Below are 22,983 nucleotides of genomic sequence, written 5' to 3' on the forward strand. Positions count from 1 at the left end.
AATGATGAGGGAAGGGGAGGGTGAAGTGGAGTGGTGTGGTACAGTCAGTGCTCCCCGTCCGAGTCTATCGAGCCTTTCAAGTTCTCTTTGATAAACATGTTTTTGCACTTATTTCAAGTGTCTTCTGGTCGGTCTCTCTGGCTGCCCCTGTCCTCTGTACAGACAAACATTCAATATATCAACTACATCACATGAACAAATGATTGTCAGTCAAATGAAATTAGCTGCAAGGCCACCACACCAGCTCATTGCCTTGTTCTCTCTCCCTTCCCTTCCCTGGCCCGGGCCTTTATGTACGCCCCCTTGTTGCGTTTGCCACATGTACGATGTCTCTGTGGCTTATGACATGTTGTCTCGTCTTTTTTGGTGTCTTTTATGGCTCTTGTGTCTGTGTGTCCGTGTGTGAGTGTTTGTGTTTGTCTGCGGCAAATGTCAATTGGCCACCAGCTTGGATTTTAAATAGAATTTAGTCTAGATACTACCCCCTTTTGGCCTCCTTCACTACAACGTGTCAATGTGGGGGCGTTTTGCAGAGTTGCAGATAAAATTAATTGCACATAAATGCGAATACCCAAAAGGTCGTCGCCAGATGCCTGTAAGCAGATAATAAAGAGAAGAAAAAGAAAAAAAATAAACAAAATAAACGAAGAAATAGTGAAATAGCCAACAAAACAAACAACCTCAAACATGGAAGGCAACGTTGCCATAGATAGAGATAGATCCAAAGAAGAAACACACACAAACACAGAGGCTCTCGCACAATGGCCACAGGAGAGCAGATCGGGCAATCATTTATTTGAAGCGTCAAACTCGTTTCTCTTATCAGATTATTTATACATATGCGGATTTTCGTAAATGTTGTTATATTGCTGTTCCCCCTTGTTTAGATACCCTAACCGGACGAATGAAGTTACTCTGATAATACAGCTGAAGTAATTTCTTACCACTGTCATGACTTTTATCGATAAACTTATCTTTGTATTATCTAACACTGCCTAACACATTAAACTAACTTCAATATACCCCAGCCGTAATCTACTGTCATCAGAAATTATAGAGAATTCTACTGAGTAACGAAAAAAAAAATTTTAACTAAGGATGGCCGATGAGAACCAGGACGATTTGGAGGACAAACTAGATAACTTTATCATTTGTAAACCAACATCTCCTAAATCCGAAAATGCAACTAAAGTCCTACAGAGTGCCGGACCCACAATTCATAAGGGAATACCTTTGACTTTGAGCGACATAAGCCGCTCCAAACAGGATCCGGATCGACAACATGTCTTCATCACTGGCAATTGGCACTTTGAGACTTGCATTGTTCATGCCTTTGTGGCCGACCGAGGTAGCCATAATAGCAGATACTATAAATATATCCTAGACGATGGCACCGCCTCCTTGGAAGTAAGCATCCCCGCAAACATCGAAAAGCATAAGCAAATTGCTTCGCTTAGCGAAGAGACCTCCACCCTAGGAGACAGAATAACGTCGGGAAGTTTAAAACGTCTTCTAACAAAATCCAACGAGTTTATAGATGCTTCTATCATTACACCTGGAATGAGCATTTTACTTGATGGTCGTCCAAATACTTTTGGGGGTAAAAGAGGATTTCTAGCGTTTTCGTTTTGTTTGGATAATGACAGATCTCGGGAAATGGAAATAGCATTTGCTGATCATCTGATAAAATGGCACAGCAAAAAATAGAATGTATCCTACTGTAATCGAATAGTTATACCAATTTGTTAATTAAAATTGACATTTATCTAATATAAACAATGTTTTTTTCACTTGACCTTAAGCTGACAATCTTCTCTAATTATAAGTAAACTGGAAAATATTAGTTTGATTAAAAGTTGAACTTCACATTGAAGTTTAATATCATAATTTGGTTATTTAAAGAAAAGAATTAAGAAGAAGGAAGAAATATTGTATAGTCCTTTTAATAGATGAGCTTAGTCGCTTCCTTCATTTCACTTTTGGCCTAATTTGAGGAAATACAAACGTAACAAGTTATTTGGCAGTTTCCCAGATCAAAAAACTAAAGAAACAATACTTGCAAATGGACCAAGATAAAGATGGTTTAGTCTACTTAAAGAGTATACAATATTTACCTACTATAATATTGAAACTATTTTTTCTTAATGTTTTTTTTTTTCTACAGTTGCACGACAACGTCCCCGATGATACGACAAGCTGCGCTATGACGATGTTGTGGTTGTTGTTGTTGTTGCGCCCCAACACTGTTAGTCATGCGCCGGGGCCAACCTAACTTGGCTTTTAAACTTGCTGGGGAGCAAGTTAAACAAAAAAAAAACAGGCAGAGAAAAAAAAAAACTACAGAAAACTACACAGCAACAGCAGCAGCCATTCATTGCATGCCGGGCCAGGCCGGAGTAGTTTCTCCTCACCTCTTGCCTGGTGTGTGCGCCTCATCGTCGACTCATTCATACAGGTAGCTAGCCCGTCGTCGTCGTCGTTGTCGTCGTCCAAGTCATTATCATTTTGTCGTCATCAGCAACGTTGTTGTTGCTGTTGTCGGCGCAAATGAAACATAAAATGAAACGCCCCTTAATAGCCGCTGCGGGCTCTGCTGGCAGCCAGCCTTATGCGTATCTTTGAGATACACAATGACGACTCGTCGCCCAGGCATAGTTATCGTAACCGTATCTGTATATGTATCTGCATCTGTATCTGTATCTGTGACTGTATTTATATCTGTAACTGGCAATAGCGGCTGTTTGCTTTTTAGCACAAGCATTTGTTTTGTTTGTTGTTGCACCAAAGAAAAGACCGAGGAGAAAAAAAAGCGCTGGTAACGTAATCTTCTGTAAGATATAGATACATCATACACACATATACATATATGTGCGGTTTCTGACGTATCCGTATCTCATTTTTGGTCTGCTACTGCGTGACATTTGTGCCAGTTTTTTTGCTTTTTTTTTCATTTTCTCTGCTTTTCTTTTGGCTGCTTGCACAATCCAATGCACTTGGCACATGGCACCAAAGGCGTGAGCCGTCTGAGTCTCCGCCTAATCTCAAGTTGGCTTTTGACATAATTCGTTTCGCCTTTTTAATTAGTGCACAAATTTCATATTATTTACGCCTGGGCATTATAATTGAATTAATAAGCTTTAATTAAAACCTAATTAGAATTTAATTCGTGTGGCGTTCGTTGCATGTGCCGCACACATTTCACTTGGCCTTTCTCTCTCGCTCGCTCTCTGTATTTACATCTTTTTCTTTCTGCCCCTTTCTGATGGCCCTTTTTAATTTGATATGAAAATATGTTGCGTCACATGGCTCCACTACCACCCTCTTGCCCTTTGTCCCAGACCACCTTCTTTTGTGTCGTTTTGTGGCATTATTTATGATTCCGCCCACTGCTTTTAGGGGTAGCTACATAGCTGGCCCTCCCTTTCATTCTCACCCACTCACGGTCTAGCCTGGCATTGATAATAAATTGTATTATTGGATTTGCTTGTTGCCTTTGTTGTAAGGCGGCAACATTTGTTCAGGACTTTTACTCTGTCGCCCTAGCTTAGAGAGGGGGTGGGTGGCCTCCATCCTCGATTCTTCATTCTGGCATCCCCCGATTCACCCCATACTAGAAATTTTGCCAATCAGACAACACAACAGAGACGCCGACCATAAGTGCTGTTTGTTGTCCACACACTAATTGATTAATATTGGCGGCATAAATTAAATATTGATGCCATTTTGAATGGAAATGTCCAAAAAGGGACATGCTGAGAGAAGCAAATATGTAGCAGTGGGCGGGGTGAAAGGTTTCTTGTTATTCGTGCATATTAATTTGTTAAATTTGACGTAGGATGAGTTGGCATCTATTAGATTAAAACCCATCTATTATGAGTCCATGGCTAATTCTAATGGATGGTAAAACATCAGAGCTTATAATGGGAAACTACATTTCATTTTCACTTAATGATTTTCAAAAATTGCTTCTAGAGGCTTAAAATGTCTTTAGTTGCCATTTATTAAATTTAAAAAAGGTTTCTAAGACTATAAAGACGATTAGTACATAAAATAAGATATATATATGTACATATATTTGATTTTAAACAAGGATGAAGCCAGGATTCAAATTAGGAGGGGCAGCCGTTCCAGAAAAGAATTTTGAATTTTACATTATGATTTAAATTCCACAAAAATTAATGAATAAATGACTTGAACTAAGTTAATTAAAATTAAAAGCAAAAGTATCAGAAAAATAAAATCTTAAATCATATAAATTCTTCTGAAAATGAATAAATAGTCCTCTAAGGGGGAGAAGCAGCCCTTCCCTTCTGATAGCCTAGGCCCTAGGACCTCTTTAATTTATGAAAGTTTATGATTTATTATAAGGTTTATAGATTTTTGCTATTAAAATAGATTTTTTGATTTTACTTCTCACGCTGTTGCTATAGGAGAAATTTTTTTCGTTCAGCTGCTTCAGCAATGATTTTCACAACAAAGTTGTATCTTGAACGATTTATGATAAATGAGCCTTAGCCTCTTTAAGGTACTTACTTAACACAATTTACCGTAACAAACCGTAGCAAATCTGGAAAAAATATTCCAGAAATTATAGATTTTAGCTAACTTTACCAGTTATTTATGGAATCCGTTGCGGTCTATTCCTATCTAACGATTTGCATTGCTTCTAAAATCAATGAAGGAGAAAAATGTGTCCATTGTTTGCCGTCAGATAGTTTGTTAGTTATGTCCGTTAGTTTTGTGATTCTTCTTCTTCTTCCTGAAGAAAAAGAAGACCCAATGTAGAGGCCTAGAGCCCACAGAAACCGCTATGAAAATTTTGTTTTTTTTTTTTTTTTGAAAGGTAATTGCTAGTTTCATTCTACATTAATTAGTTCGATAACAGAAGAGCAAAAAAAAGAAGTAGAAAAAAAGTAATACAACGGAAAGCAATTTCCAAAATACCAAAAGAGGCACGAAAGAAAAAAAAAAAAAAAGAAGCAAAATAACATGAATCTCACTTCTGTTCGTCGTTTTGTCTGTCGGTGTTTCCTCTTTTGCTGCGTCTGGCTGCCTCCGTTTCTGTCTGGTGGGCGACCTCAAACAATGTAATTCCATCATTTATACCAATTTCGAGCATTTATCCGCAAACAATTCGCAAAAAGCAGCAACAATGGGTTGGCCTGCCCTGCCCTGCCCTGCCCTGCCCTTCCCTGCCTTGCACTGCGCCGTGCCATCCCATCCCATCCCATCCCATGCCATGCCATGCCATGCCTTACCGTGTTGGTCTGATCTGGGATTGGCTGCTATGGAAAATCCTCTTCGCTATCCACTGCCTTTGGCTATTGTGGATGTGCATTGTGTGCAGCTTGTTTCCGTTGTCGTTGTTGTTGTTGTTGTTGTTGGTGTTGTTGTTGTTGTCGTTGTTATTGCTGTTGCATTTTGTTGCAAACGTGCGTTACGTTCTGCTTACAAAACGGATTAAAAGGTTACACAAGAGCGTGCAGCAGCCGTCATTTGATGCGGGGTAAGAGAAATCCGAAAAGGAGCAGATAAACTTAAATGCAGTCACTTTGTTTTCTCATTTTACTCTTTTCATAAGATAGAGTCACTAAATATGGTATGTAGATGTTAGTACATAAACAAAAGAGCCATGTGTTTTTAGTCATTTTTAATTTTACCATAATAAAAAAAAAATACACTTTATGTCGATTGTTATTCCAAAGGAAGTTGAGAATTTGTTTGCAGGGCATTTTTGTAGTCGGTTCCAATATGTTGCCATTGCATTGTCGTAATCATGTCGCTTCTGCTGCTTTGGCTTGGCACGCACACATGTTGTCGGTCTGGCCGGGTCTGGTCGGGCCTGGTCTGGTCTGGTCTGGTCACGTTGTGCACATGGCAATGGAACACCACGAATGGCTGAATGAGAGAGCTTGCTGGTCACACATTTGGGTTACCACGATGCTACTACGACTTCACTTGGTCTTGCGGTTGTTGCTCAGCTTTTTTTTTTATTTTTATTGTTTTTGTTTCTGTTTTTCCTTCTTTCTTTCTTTCATTTTGCTTATCTGGCACGACATTGCTCCACTTCCAAACCAAGTAACTTTACCATTTCTTTATGACATTTTCCTGTCGCCTCATCAACTCGTGAAAAACTGCAAAAATAAGAAAGAGATGATAAAAATATGGAAAATCCGCAAATTCCACGCAATGGCCAAGTGGAATCCATTAAGAGATCCGTTGAAGGCATCGTCTCCGTCTGCATAATTAATTTATTATGGCGCGAAAGTCTCTCCTCCCCCTCTTTTCCAGTTTATGCCCAAAAGGTCAATTAAAAATGTTGTTTTCTTATTAGTTTCCCTACGTGTTTTTCCCCTCTTCAGAGTTACCCCACATCGCAATCACTGTATTTATTTGTTTTTCGTTTTTATTGACATTGCAGCTTGACTTCACTTGGGTCTCTCCACAAACATTTAATTGATAATTCTTGTTAAGTATGTCGATGTCGCCGTCGTCGTCGTCATTGCCGATAAAGAAAATGGGCTCGTCGGCCTTATAGCTTATTTCCGCTGCCTCCTGCCTCCTCCGCCTTCCCTGGTGTTTAACTTTTATTTATAGTTTATGTTCAGTCACTGATAGATTTTGCCATATAAAGTTCTGATAACTATTTGAACACTGAAATTATCCCCCATCGACTGTTATCGCTAAACGTTATTTATAACTAGTACTTTACTTTTGGGGGCGGATTATTACTAAGTAAACAAGGGTAGAGGATAGAAAAAAAGAACCAAATCTTTACAATGTTTCTAACCAATAATTTAAATCGATGTATATTTTCTTTAGGAAATATACAGAAAACCACTTGGAAAACTAATCAGAATAGCGCTTGGATTAACTTTTATATTAGTTACTTCGTCATTTAAGATGCTTCCATAGTTTTTCAAAAAATTGTCTTTCTATTTATGCAGTTTTTATAACATTTTTTATGCTGTTCTAGTATATTCTGTGAAGACTTTTTACATTCCCACACATTTTTTTGAAAGGGATTAGACATTTTAAAGTCTTTAAGCTTTGTGAGAGAATGCGTTTGGCTTAATATAGAATATTTGCCTAAGGCTATAAATTCTGATATTTGTGGGTTTTAGTGGATTTTCTTGTGCGCCATCATGTCAGCCAACTGTTGCCATACTGTTAACCTTGATAGCGACACACACACACACATACAACGTATATATGTATATAGAATAATTGATGTGCTACTTAATTTTGATGAAATAATTCCTATTGATATAACAAACACTTAATTTCGCACATTAAATATTCCATAATAACAGCATAGAGAGAAAGAGAGAGAAAGAAAGATATGTAGAGGGAAAGAGATGGAAGGTTACGGTCGATGTTGGGGCCGCTGTTCCAGAAACGGCGGGTGGGTAAGGGTGGCACACGGAGCATTCTCAATGGCCTGTCATTCATCAGCAGCAAATGAAAATGAGGCGAAACAGCAGCAGCGGAACTGAACAAAAAAAAAAATGGAAAAATGGAAAAATGGAAAAAATGGAAAAAAGAGAGAGAATTTAATGGTTCATGCAAAAAACAAGAAAAATGCTTTAAGCACATGGGGGCATTTGGGGTGTAGTCTGTATGGAACAATGAACCACGCTTGAATATGGCCACAGACAAAAGAAACTATACAAATTCATTGGCATAACTTATTCAAGTGACCCGCATTGTTTTCTGCTTTCGGGCGGATCTGTGGTTATTATAATAAATGGGAATTTAACAAAAATTATGCTTACAACTTTATATAGTTTGCAATTTAAGGCCTTGACTATATATATATCTCCATTTGCCTGGCTTTGAGTGAACTGCTTATGAACTGCAGATGACTGCGGCCTGAAAAGGCATAAAAGAAAAGCTACGTAAAAAAGGAAAACGGAAGGAAAAAGTGCAAAGTAAAAGGATTTAGAGCTTGGCCCAAAATGAAATAATGTACGTTAAATGGACTTCGGCTATGATGAAGTTTATTTGCTCTAACAAATTATAAATTCTTGTAAAAGTAAAACTACACAAGACAGTCCAAAGAGAGAAAAGGTGAATACTCTCTATATCAGAGATGAATATATCTTATCCGACTTCAAATTGGTCATGGTTTCGTGTTAAATTAGCAACGGCATTGAAACGAACGATATAAAGGAATGGATGGCAAACAACTGGCAGGGTGCATTTTCTGGGTACAAGGACTTTTTGCACAACTATTGTAAATGGCTGTAAATGGTTAGCAGGGCGGAAAACTGAAATGTGTAATGCGGTTCCGCTTGATAAGGTCGGAGCTCCGATTGAAATACTCTGGGAAGCTGGCAAGCTGAAAATTGCCCTGGAAACGCAGGTAGTTTTCACACGAAATACTCGTCTACTAAAAATTGTCGCGCGTATCTCATAGATCTGCATTGTCTACATTTCAAGCATGATCAATCACCTGTGGGATAGTTAAAGCAGGTAACACAGAAAACAACAAACAGCAGCTGAAGCTAATGGCAAGACACACACTTTAATATTCGGAAATTCTGCTGAACGATTAAAGTATCTGTCAGATACTTTGCGTCAGACAGATGTATAATAAGTACATCCGCATCAGCTAAACGTACGTATGTATATCTGCAGAGCCGGGGCAGAAAACTGTGTACTTACATAAAAAAGAATTAGGCAACCCAAAAAGAAAAGGAGAAAAGAAAAAAAAAACCCAAAGGCAGATAAAAATTCATTGCACAACGGAACAGAACGATAGAGAAGTAAAAACCGAGCACGTAACTTGAGTGAGGGAAAAGTTGTTTAGTTGTGAAAGAAAATTGCAATAGACAGGCAGAGTCGATAAAAGCAGCAGGAAACCATGCAAAAAGGGGCATTGCTGGAACTTTTTCAGCTTGCCATAACTAATTGCAAAGGAAATTGAACAAAAGCGCAAAAAGTCGACTTCAGTTGAGTTGAGTCTTGCGTCCAAGTCAAAGCAGCCAACGAGATGAATGAGAGACCCAGACCTAAGGCCCAAGATCCAAGACCCAGACCCAGGGCAAAGTCAAAGGCTAATGACAAATTAAGCATTGAGCAATTAAAAGAGCCAAGAAGCGTCTGTCTTTGCCTCTGGACCCGCCATTGGTTATGGCCATTACGATTCTATCTCCATGTCTGGGGTGTGGCTGCATTCGAACACACAGAAAACAAAATGAACAGAAAAAGAAGAGAATTTATTTTCGCACGCATTTGTCACAAATACCAAGCCCACGTTATGCCTGTCCCAGAGTTTATCAGCAGTCAAGATGGAATAAAAATTGTGCTAAACTACAAACAAGATATGCTTGCTACTACTACTGCTACTCCTCTCCTCTCTTGCTTCCTTCTCCCACCGCCACCACCCACTGGCTGGTTTGTGTGGGCCAGTAGCGACTGGACAGACGACGACAACGACGACGACTGGCCGCCCACACATGGCACATCGCACATGGCTTTTGGCTTTGGCTTTCTTCTTTGTCCGCCGACTATGGCCCCCAGCAGTAGCAGCAGCAGTCCAAGACTCGTTCACCATTCGCTGACGCTACAAATCATTCCCAAGTGCCAAAAAGAATGGGGCAAAAATCAAATATGCGAACCCCCCCGAAGCAAACTGAAAAGTAACAGACATTCGTTTGGCATTAGAGCACATGCTTTGCTCGGCCAGATAAAGAGCATAGACAAAAACTATATATATGTACGTACTAGATTGCTATATATTCCAAAAAGAATATAGACAAATTTTTTTACGACTTGCCATGTGTGTTTTTGCTTAGACTAGTTGACAGCTTCCGTTGCAGTGCGCCACTTATAAAGAAAATAATTTCAGATAATTCAAACAAACTGATAAACGAAACGAAACTCACGAAAAAGACTTGGAAAAGTTTTATTAGTTTAATTAATCACCTCACATTTATTGCAATTTGCTTATAAATGTTTATAGTTCTTTGTTTCTGCATTCTTCAGTGTTTCAAGTGAAATAAATAAAACGTTTCCGCAAAATATTTTCATCTTCATTTTTATACCTAACTTTTTTCTTGTTAGATTTTAAATTAAAGTTTCCCCCTTTATAATTCTTTCAACTGTAATGAATTGTATGAAATTTATCATAGGTCTCCAAGGGCAAAAATCTCATTTGATCCAAACCAAAAATCTGTCCTCCATTGGCTTAATGGCAATGGGATGGGATTTTCTTTGGGGTAATGGGAAAACAACATTTTTTCTTACTCGAATTTTCTTATGTCTTTAACTCCCAGCCAAAGTTCTTGTCATTATTATTATCAACTCACTTAGCCCTCTGTCTGCCCTCGCAATCCCGTCCCCCTTTATTTGGCATCTTAACCGCATTCATAATCATTTTCTCCAGCAAAAAAAAATAATGTATAAATGCAAATGTTTAGTAAGCATCTGCTAATTGTGCGGCATGTATTTTTAATGTCATTTACCTTGCTGACTTAGGCAGGGTGAGTTCCCCTCTGTGGCCCCTCTGGTGATTTCTAATTAAAATGCACATCAAACTGGCAGCATCTTCTGCTGCTTCTTCCTCTTTCGTTTCTCATCTTCTTCATCGTCATTATCAACAACTTTCAACCTCATCAAAGCGACTGGCACTTTGAAAATTAATTGCTGCCTCTGAGTCACTTATTAATGGACCCCTTCGTCTCCTGCGTAACCTCTCCTCTTTCCTCTACCATCTGATGGGACACTCAACACGTTCAAAGTAATAAAAATAAAACTCATTACAAGGAAAAAATAAAACAAAAAATACAAAAATAAATGGGAATTATAAGTCGTTGCCATAAATTCAAAGGAAATTTTCGCAAGTTATTTCAATTAAAATCAAAAAGTAAAATAAAAAATAAAAAACCCAAAACACTTTTCATTAGAATTTCAAAGCAAGTTTTTTTTTTGGGTTGCTGTTGTTGTTGTTGTTGTTGTTGGCCTCAAGCATATCAGGTTTGCAAATTTCTTTCAATACGAATGACAAATCCGAAATCAAAAGTCCACATCAAAATCAATCTGCTGTCGACCTTTTTGCATATTTTACAATTTATTTTATATATATGTATTTTAGTTCGTAATTTATGGCCACAAAAATTTATGCATAAAATTGCTTAACAAAATGCATCATTAATCAGGCCGGCCTCCGGTCTCTGGTCTCCGGTCTCCAAAGTAGCTGAATATTCCCACAGATCCGACATGGCATGAGCCAACTCTTCTCCCGCCAAATTGGCTTCCTCTACGAATCAACTTTAAAATACTAATTAAGTTTAATGTAATGCACACAGTACACATACACACACAAATAGACTTATTATATATTGTGGGTATGTATTTGTTAAGTCGGTAGCTTATTCAAGATTAAAATCGTCTCGGGCAACTGGCATCTCACCTTATACATATATGTATATTATTGTATATGTATGTATGTCTCCATGTACAATCTTAACAATGTCTGTAGTTATATTGTATTTAGGTGCCTTGTCAGAGGCTCTGTGATTGATGTGGCGCGGCTTTCGATTGAGTCTATGCCATATTCGGTGAGAGCAGAAACCGCACTTCGTCTCACCTTGGTGATAAATTGTGTTGACTAAAGCCAAAGTGAATGACTTGAGGCAAAAGTTTTACACTTATATAGCGTATAACAGAAAGAAAAAATATAAAATAAAATGGTAAATAGGCCCACAACATGAGCCAGGTTCTTGGCGTTTAGGGAAGTCATCAGTTAAATATTGAGTGAGAACTAAAAGAAGATGGCAGGGGCTCAGGAGAAAAGTTGAGGTTTAAACTTTCATGTAAAAAACTAAATGCAAAACTTTACACCTTTCTATATGGTTACTTACCTTTGTCAAAATATATACACACATTCTCAAGGCACAGCCCAACTCACAACTTTTATTATCCTTTACTTGAGATAAGAACCAATTTTTATCCCCTAATCCCATGTTTATAACAATGGAAATGATGTATTAAACTAAAACGTCTTAAACTAACACTCATACGATAACATGATACAGAAAGTGAATAGTTTTCCATTATGCGTCAATATTAACCTAATGTCTAGACTCTAGAGTTATAAGATTTGCCCGCAAAATCTGAAATAGTTCTAAATAGTCAATCCAGAGTAACTTTATGTGGATAAAATTTAATACTGTAGACGTTTGGATACACATTCGTGACATTATTTTCTTACTTTTGTTTTATTGTCTTCAACATTTAGAAAGAACATTTTATTAGTAAATTATTAAGACAGAGTTATCAGACTATGTCTGCCAAATATACGTAGATAGGTTATTCATTAAAACTTAATGATTTTGGTTACATTTTATGTGGTTTAATGACTATGTACTTACTTTTGTAAAAGTAATTTGCAACAAAAGATGAAAACCATTACCCATTCCAGTGACCAGCCCCCTGGCGCACTCCTCCTCCACATCTTTCACCCTTGCAATCACACACTTTATGTATCTTTTACAAATGCATGAAACCATTTCGCAAATGCAAACTTAGCAGACCTCAGACAGAGAGTAGAGGGCGAATGAGTTTGCACCCAGATAGAAAGATGCATACATATAGAGTATATATATATGTGTGTGTGTGTGTGTGTGTGTGTGTGTGTACCATATGCACATTTGCGCATACATAAGTAGCGGCATTTAAAGCGCTTTAATGCCAACACTTAAGTACTCCTCTACCCTACAATGGACCCTTGTTACCCCTACCTCCCCCGTCACCCCGTCACCCCTTCTCACAATCGGTTATAACAATGGCTCATTTGCAGACGCATCGTCGACAACGTTGTTGTCGGATGGTCGGCAACTAAAAACAATTTAACAGACACGCTAATATATATTCCATGTGGGGGCCATCAATGTGGGGCAATAATTCTTCACTCTGTCTCTGTCTCTGTTGTCGTCTCGCCCAGTCAAAGTCAGCCGGAGTTGGAGCTCCCCTACCCTTTCCATTATCCGTGCCACATTCACTGTGGCCCCCATAGGCAAGTGTGTGTGTGTGTGTGATTTACAATTCAGCCAATCCGCATTGGCAAGAAGCAGGCGAACACGAATGCTGATCGTAAAACCCAAATATGTCGGCATACGGCATTATCTTGGCCTCAGAACCACTTTCGTTAGCTCGTAAAACTGTCTATAAAACGCAATGATAATAAAAAGAAAAAACACCAACGAAAAAGGAGAGTACAGCAAAAGAAAAAAAAGACACAAATGTCAGTAGACGGCTCATTTACAGGCCGAGAGTAGAGCAACTGATGAAGAGGACCTGCTGCTGTCCGGTCTGGTCTGCTCTGTTCCGGATTCGCATGGCCTCAGCGTCCCCCTAACTTTCCCTTCTCCACCATGACCCTTCATTTCGCATCCTTTAGTGGGCACTTAGAGAGAGGAAAAGTCTCATCTCAGCCTCCGCAGCCTGTTCGACTCTGGCTCTGGGCAAGCGTATCGCCTTTCACGTTTTTGCCTTTTGTAAATTGCTTTTTGAATTTTGTATAAATGCAGCAGAGGTTCCGCCGACACGGACTCATAAAACGACTTCGAGGCAACAAAATCTTTTATGGATTTCTTTCTTTCTTTTTGTGTGGACTCGTTTTTTTCTTCTCTTTTTTGTTTTTTTATTGTCACCAACTGGAACTTGGTTCATCGCCATCCCCATCCCCAGACCATCCCATCACCAAAGCCGTCGACGACATCGTCATCGTCTTTCCCAGATCCTTTGACATTTGAATAGTTCATTAATTTCGCAAAAAGAAAAGAAACAGAAAATGAAGAAGAAGAAGAAGAAAAAAGATTGTGTATAGAAAACACACGTTGCACACGGCTTTGAAAACTTTGAAAGTCTTATATTTTTCTATACTTTGGTTTTCCTTTGTTCGCCCTGGCTTTTGTTGTTGTTCATCAATTTGAAAGGTAAGCCAGTCAAGTCCGAGCCAGCGGGAGAGGAGGGGCAAAGACAATGCCAAAACGAACCCCTGGCCTGTGTCTGCTTGGCATTTCCCTTGGCCACATAGTAACAATGTTTCAATTGAATTGTGCGTTTCAGTTTTTTCCATTTTCCAACAATGGGCAACAGTTTAAGACCTTCCTTTACTTATTCGATCTTTTTTTTTTTCTGTGAATCTGTTCTCATTAACATTTCTTTGCAATGGTTTTTCTACAAGTTTTATTTGGGCATTGGCTTCCGACGCTGAAAGGTTTGCATAATCAATCAGCTCTTCTGTATTCTTAGTGCTTCACAACTGTTCAGATTTGATATCAGTTGAATATATTTTCTCATTGCTATAGCAATTCATAAAATTGATAAGCTGTTGATACCGATCAATAATGTGAATACTTATTATGGGGTCTAATTTTAGTTTACAATGTCCCACGTAAAGTTAAAAATGAGTAACCTAAGAAAAGAGACAGACTTCAAAATTCACTTACACTTGTTAGAGAAAATGAGATAGAAGTCTATATTAGACCAATCGTAGTTAAGTAATAAGATACAACTACAAATAAATTTCAAATTTGTCTCATTATTGCAATATTTTTGAAGGTTTTATTTCTAACACGAGTAGATTTAACATTTTTACTTTTTCAAATTTTTCAGTTTTACATAATAATTAGTTGATTCCAACCATTGAATTTAAAGTAATTTAATTGATTGTATGTTAAATAAATTCTAGGGTCAATTGGTAAGTAAAATTACCAATTTATAGGTGCATTGATAACAAAGTAACAAATTGCACCATATAAGATTCAAATTTAACTTGTATTTGTATTTCTCGGTTAAATTTTCCTTTTATTTCATTTTGATTTTATTCGTAAGTCGTTTGAAAATTTACGTTGGTATTTCCAAAATTTCGTTAAAATTTTTCTATTTCTCTTTTTAAGTTTTCCTCTACTTCAGATTGTGATTTTGCATTCTCCTCCATCGGTTTGTTATATTTTCAGGCGGTCTTTTGCGATGAATTTATCAATATTCGGCATTGGATTCCATAAATCCTCAATCTGGTAATTTTCTGTTGTTAATTGACTAGTCTTAAGATCAGTATTTATAATTTTTTTTTTAAAGTTCAATATTTTGGTTTTCTCTATCTGCATCTTACTGTTCCAATGCCTTGATATGTTCCTTCAATTTGATAATGTAGGCTTAAGGAGTTTTCCCGCTACCGTAGTAAAAGGATGCACACATCTTTTGTTTTGGATCTGGGACTATGCAATCCTATAAGCGAATACATGATGCAAAAATACTTCATTTTCACCTATTTACTTGACCTTGGTCATCAAAAAAGGAGAACGGGAAGGAGAACCCAAACAGAAAGAAATTCTGTACATTCATTTCGAAAAGATTTCCAAATTATACTAAACTGATTAGGAGAATGACTCAAGTAGCTGTGACTTAAGCTTGAATTATATTAATGTGATAAGTGAGTAAGGTGATAAGAGGTTTGAAGAGCTATTTGTTGGTAATTCGTTATTTATTTGCAGTTTTTGCATTGTATTATGGTTTTGTTCAGCCAACATTAGAAAATTGGTTTGCAAAATCGAAAACTTATGTACTTATATGTGTCCAAAATTCTTTAATATTGAAAACAGAATGAACCATGCCATAAACAAACAACAATTTAAATTTTAAAACTTATTTCAATGTGTTAATATTCGAGAAAAGAAGCCAAAAATATGCGTAAAGTTTAAGTAAAGAGTATTTTATATGTTTATTTTTAGTTTATCGATATATCAAACTGGACAAAATTATAAATTTAATTTAAGTTCTTTAAATAGATTGCATACATTTAAAATAAACCAGTTGATATTTTAATTATGTTAACAATATAACTAAAATTAACTGAAAATTTAAAGGGTTTTTAAATTTTCTTGATTAGTTTAGTTGTTTATTAACTTGATCAGTTAGACAAGTTTCAAAATTCTAACTAACTTGTTTTCATGTTGGCAATATATTGAGTAGAATTATTTCATATTGTTTCATAATCTCTTTTTGTTTTACCCTGACCTGACCTAATCATGTTTGGCATCTTTTGTTTCGTAATTCGAATTCCCAGATTTAGAGCGTTCATTTGAAAAAATGTTTATCAGTCAGTTCGTTGTCTGACATGTTCTTCTCATAAAAATACAGCATAATTTATGTTTCGCAGAAAACAGCAAAACAACAACAATTTTTCTTGTTGGCTGGTTTTAGTTTTATTTTCTTTTTTTTTATTTTTTTGCTTCTAGTTATTAAAACAACAAGAAAAACGAGAAGAGCAAGAAGAATAACAACAACAACAATCCCTGCTCATATGGCCAGTAATCTGCCTTTTCTGCACAACTAAGCAACCGAAAAAAGAAAAATACAAAATAGAAAAAGAAGAAAAACATTTTTCGGTTCAGTCAGCTCAAATTCACTAACTAGGTTGGATTTCCTAGAAACCGATTTGAACTTGTACAAAATTTGTATCCACAATAGACAGAAAGGTAGAAGAAGATAGAAGATAGACAGACAAAACAAACATAGAGAAAGATAGGGCTCAAGAGCTCTTGTGTATATCTATTACAACTTTTACTGCTTCATTTTCAATGACCAAGTTGCGGTCCATTGTGAGCTCATCATTATCATCATCCCATCTTCAATTCCATCTTGGCCATGTGGCCAGTTCTCATGTTCGTTTTAAAAAAAGATTATATATTAATAAATATACAATATTTCGCCATAAAGAGCCAGAAAGAAAAAAAAACAAACCAAAAGCAAAGCAAGTCGAGAAACCCATAAAAAAGTCAAAATATGTATGTAGTTAAAATAGAATTTGGCTTGGTCCCCTTTTTGTTTGTTTTTGGCCTCGGGACAACCTTTTCAGGCACTGTGCGTGAGTTTAGCCCATTCATGGCAAGACTCTCTGCCCATTCTATATCCCCCATCACCTTCACCACCGCCCAACCCTATCTCACCCAGTTCAAGGAAATCTTCTTCCTTCTGCTGGCCATGCGAAAGCGAGAAATGAATGAGTTTTAGATTTTTTTTACTGCTGGTTCTTAGTTTAGGTCAGACATTTGAGGTTTTGAGTTCACGGGTGCTTTGTTATACATTTTCAGTTTTAGGTTTTGTCATGACCAAAAAAGGCATACACCGAACCAGAAAAAAAGAGCAAAAGAACTACAAAGATAAAGGAAAACAAACCGCTTGGTCTTTGTTTTTCCAAAATTTTAGCTGCATTTCAATGTTTCAGTTGGAATCTCAAATGTTTGCTCGAAGTTGCTAGCTTATCTCAACGAAGTTGCAAAAGAAAAGTGGGAAAGAATTTCTCTATGCATATTCGATCTATCCATCAGTTTAATTTTCCCTTAGCAATGAGTCAAAGTCAGATTCAACTGAATATATCAATATATTCAGTTCAGGCAGATCCATTAAAAGTTTTCAGTTTTTTGAAGCAGCTTCTATTTGATGTATGTAAATCGATTGACTAAAATAACGATTTCCTTCTAAAGAGCCTTAACGCTCAATTGAGTTTCCATTCAAATGAAGAGCATTTGAAAGTCGCTGATGTAAGAGCTGTATGCTCGACCTATTCATCTTGTTTTTGGGACTTTATTGTTCTCACTGTTGACAGAGAGCATCAGACGCATCCGAGTTAGGCGAATGGTGGAATGGTGGAATGGTGAGGGGGGGCAGACACAGGACGTTCCATTTCTTAGTGTTGCCTGCGTTGTTTTTGCTTCTTTTTTTTTGTTCAGGGGAAAAATGTTCCAAGTTTTCTTTTGAACAATCCACTTTGAAGGCATAAATTATGCCTTCAGTTTTCACTGTGCATGAGTTGTTGGGCTGTCAGCTGTCGCCTTGGCAGCTTCCCTCCTCCCGTAACCCCTTGGCCAGGCCACCCCTCAGTCATCCTCAACATCACCTAACCAATGCAGCAGCAGTCACAAAAGCTTAACTCGCCTTTTGTGCAAAATAAAGAAAAAACAATAAAAAAAAACAAAAAAAAAAGGGGAAGCAAAAAAAGTTTAGCCCCTTTGGCAAGAAGAAAACAATCTTCAAGGGGTTGTCAGACAGTCGGACTGACTGACTGACGGACTGACTGGCTGGCTAAGGGACAGGCTTGTTTCTGGCCCCGTCCTGGGTACCACCTTCTTCTGTTCCTGCCTACTTTATCCTTCTCGTTCTGTGTGTAATTAATTTAATATGCAACGAAGCGTTTTTGCTCAAGTTTATATTGTTTGTTTTACTTGAATACACACACACACACACACATAGATAGGCAAAGGGGAGAAGGAGGTGGAAAGGTTGCGGGTTATTTGAAGTGCCAGCCGGCACTCAAAAATTCTTGTGCTACTCAACTTCAACACAAGAGACTGAATGCATACAAAATTCCAAATTTCAAATTTCAAATTCAGATATACAAAATTCATAAAATTTTTGATTTATACACATACTTAACAAATTTCAGACAATAGTTTTTCCATTCGCCTAAGACAGTTTTATTATATCTTTTCGTTCGTTGTTGTTGTCAGCTCGTTTCGGTTCGTTTGGGCTCTACCGGAACACTTGTCTTCTTTGTTCGACCTCCAGACATCGATAAGGAGAAGAAAACGATGGAACGAAGGGACCAAAGCAACGGACCCAAAAGGGGAGGTATCGAAACTGGAACTCTTCATTGTTATGCATATTGGTACAATTGTTATGTGAAATTTATATTATACTCACACACACACACACACACACAGACACACACACACACACACACAAACACACACACACCAACACACAATACATTTGATTGTTCAAGCCGTTTCTGAAGAATTGTAGTTTATGGAAGTATTTCTTCTCTTTCATGACAGCAATTTTCAATTAAAGCCCAACGAGAAAAAAAAAGGTGTGATTGGAATTGAAAGCATATGCCATATGGTTCGATGGATATGAAATGAACTACGAACGAGGGGGAATTCCTAATATATGTATGTAAAGCATGACATGTTAGAATTTATACCTACTCTATGAACTCTGCCTTGCAAATTCTCTATTTAAACTACTCACCATTATGTTCGATGGATCAAACTACATGCCCCATGGAAACTAATGAAATTTGAATACATGAAATTACTCATCAGCTGCTACAAAATATATGGAACAACACGTGTAATTATCCGAACCCTTTTTTGAGACTACTGAACAGGGTGCAATACGAAAATTAATTGCGTGGGTCTGAGTTGAGAGATATTAAAGAGAGAGACAGCTTAAAATGGGTTATTGGCCTGTGTAATCTTTTATGACTTTTTCTTCACTTGGTTGGTTCATAAAAGAACTCACAAAAGATCCTAATGTAAAGCCGAGAAAAGCTTTCGAAAAGATAAAACTTAGTTCAACCCTTTAATCTAGTAAAATTTCATTGCAAAATTAAAGTCACCTAGAAAATGTCCTTGCTAGAAATATGCCAAACTTGAAATTAAATTTAAGAAAAAGATTCCTAAATGTTTTGTATGATTTTCTTGGCAATGCCTTTGGTAGTTCTTGGAACTTTTCTTTTGCATTTGCTTTAAGCAATTGTTCACCTCTTACAAGTTTTGCTGGGGATCTTGAGGTTTGAGGGCTTCTTGGGCTGGGTTATGTAAAGGCTTTCGGTCCTGCTCCTGCTCTTCCTCTGCTCAACGTTTTCCTATACTTTTTCTCCTATTATATTTCTACTCAGAGGCATTGTTGTCGCAAGTGTTTTTGTGTTGTTTTTGCCTCCTTTTTACCTCTGTTGATATATATACATATATATTTTTTTTAAATTGCTTGCACAATTCTCTATGGAGAATATGCAGCATATGTTCTAACAGCGGCAGCAAAAGCAATAGCAACAACTGTAGGAACATTGTGCAAATGTGCCTGGCACTTTTGTTGTTAAGCTGAGCTCACACATATGCTAGTCACATACATATATGTCTATATACTATATAGTAGGAATATAAGTGATATATAGAGAGAGAGATGTATAAGTATGTACTTTGCCTCATTTGCGCTATGTTTGAGCAAGTGCCGGCAAACGACCTCGACTTGTATGTATGTACATACATATATACATCTATAAAAAGAAGTAACTTGCCTTTACTGCCTACATATACTGTCTCTCTTTCTATCTTTCTCACACAGCTTATATCCTTCTCTTTTACACTCTCTGTCAATTTACTCAGTCCGACTCAGACTATGGGCATTAAGTCTGAATCTGATTGTATGAGTCTGGAATCGTCCAAATCGACATACGACATCTCGACATCGTCATTGCCATCGGACAGGATCCAGGACTGTTCGGCTTAAGTTAATTACATGCCGGTCGACGCCTCGCCTCGTTGCATAAATGTGTGTGACCCTCTTCTACATACATATATCTACTACTTAAATATGTCTTTCTCACTCGTTCACTCTTTCTCTATCTCACTCTCTTGCTCTTTCCCTCTCTCTCTTTCTTTGTCTCTGTCCTTCTCTCGCCAACTGTCAGCTCCAGCTGTGCCATTTCATTTTACAACTGTTCAGAACGACCTTCCCAAAATGCGACTCATTTCATTCTTTTTATTTCCTTTTCATTTTCTTTTTGTTGTTTTGTTTTCAACTCCTGTGACACGCCCGACCAGTGCGCAGAATCAGGATATCAGCTGAATAAAGAGACCCATCATCATCGAGAGGAAGAGAGATTGCGCAGAATCTCTCACTCTCTCTGTCGCTTGGAGGCGAACCCACAGGAGTTTCCAATGAACCTGAAACAAAACAACAACAGGCTGCACATTGGAAACGAAACAGAAGCAGGGTAAGGTGACCAAAGGGAAGGTAGGGGGATACTACAGCATATCCTGGCTGGCTGGCTGGTTGGATGGTTGCCTGCCTGCCTGCCTGGTTGGTCTGGCTCATGAAGTTACTCAGACATGCATAAAAATGCCGGTTTTATTATGTCGTTAGGTTCAACTTGAGTGTCTCTGTCTGTGTGTGCGTTTTGCTTGGGTTTGGGTGGTCCTACCCTCTGTCTCTCTCTGTTTCTTTCTTTTTCCCTCTCCGGCCCCCTTTGACTCCCATGTGTCCTTCGTAGTCGTCGTAGTCGTCTGGTCGTCTGGGGCAGACGAAAACGTTTTTAAAGCCTCCCCAGAATTTTGTTATCTCTGCTGTTGCTGCTTCTGCTGCTATTTTTCCCCATTTCATTGCTTTCGTTTCCATTTTTTTGCTTTTTGCCTCCTTTGAGGCAATTTGACTTTGGCAGCCAAAAAATAGTTGCATTTGGCAGGACCCACCCAACCGCAATCCTTTTTGCCTTTCCCCTACCTTGCCTCGCTCGTTGAGTGTCGCCTCTTCCGCTTTTGTTGGCCATAAAATGAGTTTTATGTAACATTCCGCCCACGGCATACATAAAATGATATATAATAAGTCCATATAAAATGCTCGAACAGGACAACCACAGGGCAAGACAGGGACAGAATGCCAGAGGAATCGTTGCCGAGTGTGGGAGGGGGATGGAATTGCGAAATATGCTTGTAACAAATTTAATTTATTTTCTATTGTTGTTTGAGCATTTTGTGGGATTTCCCTCGCCAATGCCCCTCACTTGGTATCCCTATCCTTGTGTAGATTTCCATGCCTGGAAGTGTCCAGTGAATAAGCCATGGCCATTGATTCCTTTTTATGCGCTTTTTCTGCTCTAGTCCTTGTATTTTATAGCCCCAATCCGTCGAAAACATATTTCTATAATATTCTCCGCTAAACTGTAAAACTTTTACAATTACCCGAAATTTATTGTTTTTCTTTATTCGTTTTAGGAATTTTATTTATGTCGTCTATGCGCTTTATGGGGTAATCTGTTGTCAAATAAATTCCATTCCTGAGACCTTGAGAAGTGAAAAAAATATTTCATCTTAAAATTGTTTTATTTTTAACAATTTCAAATAATCAATCGGTATGAAAACAACATAGAATTGAGTTTACTTTTAAGTAAACAATTTCATTTGGTATTTGATGTTTTCTGTTATTTCTTTTTTCATTTTTTATTTCATTTTTTTTGTCATTTTGTTAAGGCTTTTCATACATTAATTTTTCTAATTGTACTTTGCATCCTTCTTAATTGTACTTTGCATCCTTTGTTTGAATTTCATAAAACATTTTTGCAAATGTCTGAAATCCTTTTACCAGTGGGATGCCACAACCCACACAGTCTCTCTCTCACACACACACACACACACACATTGACAGCAGCGACCTTCAGTGTGGCTGTGGCAGCAACAACAAATCAAGTTATCGACCAACGGACATTAAATAATAAATTGATTTAAAAGCAACATTTTTCGCAAAAATAAATTTTGCAATAAGAAAAAGCGAATCAACAAAAGAAAGAAATAAAAAAATATGGAAAAATATATTTGTAAAAAATAAATATGCTTAATTCCGCTTTTCCAGCTGTTGACACAAACTAATTTATGGCATTTACAAGACAAAAAACCAAAAACAAAAAGAAACACACGCGAATTCAAGTTTTACTCTTTTTGCACATCAACAATTTCCATTGCCTGCTGTTGTTGCTGCTGCTGCTGTTGTTGCTGTTGCTGTTGCTGCTGCTGTGGCAAATTAGCCAGCAGCCGCGTGCATAAATTTTTGTGCAACACAAAAATGAGAGAGAAAAATAAAGGGAAAAAAAATTCGAGAGAAAAAACTAAAAACTGCAAAAGATTTTTCAGTTGCTGTTGTTGCCCCATTGCCCGCAGCCCCCCGCCTGCATGTTGCCTGCTGCCCGTATGCCGTTCGTATCTGTCGCTTGTTTTCTGCTTAAATTATAGACATTTGACTTGGCTTTGGCTTTGGCTGCAACAGCAACAGCAATAAAAGCAACAACAACATTTGGCATGCAATTTTTCTTGCTAATTTGCATGACAGTCTGTTGCAGTTGCAGTTGCCTTCTTCATCCCACCTCCCCTTCTACTTTCAATCCACCACCAAGTCTCCTTCTGCTCTAACTCA

The 22,983-nt window shown here is 37.6% G+C and overlaps 1 protein-coding gene across 1 annotated transcript; it reads left to right on the top strand.

The window, feature by feature from the left end:
• The first annotated feature begins 972 nt into the window (after nucleotides 1-972).
• On the top strand, nucleotides 973-1,776 carry LOC6651388. Its single transcript, XM_023180795.2, has one exon. The coding sequence runs from the start codon at nucleotides 1,099-1,101 to the stop codon at nucleotides 1,705-1,707; it is 609 nt and encodes a 202-aa protein (XP_023036563.1). The 5' UTR covers nucleotides 973-1,098; the 3' UTR covers nucleotides 1,708-1,776.
• Nucleotides 1,777-22,983: the final 21,207 nt, after the last annotated feature.

The sequence above is a fragment of the Drosophila willistoni genome, chromosome 3R, assembly GCF_018902025.1.
Source record: "Drosophila willistoni isolate 14030-0811.24 chromosome 3R, UCI_dwil_1.1, whole genome shotgun sequence".
In the NCBI taxonomy this organism is placed as follows: Eukaryota; Metazoa; Arthropoda; class Insecta; order Diptera; family Drosophilidae; genus Drosophila; species Drosophila willistoni.

Excerpts from the sequence above, each read along its gene's own strand:
- LOC6651388 (XM_023180795.2), top strand. The coding sequence starts at position 1,099 with ATGGCCGATGAGAACCAGGACGATTTGGAGGACAAACTAGATAACTTT.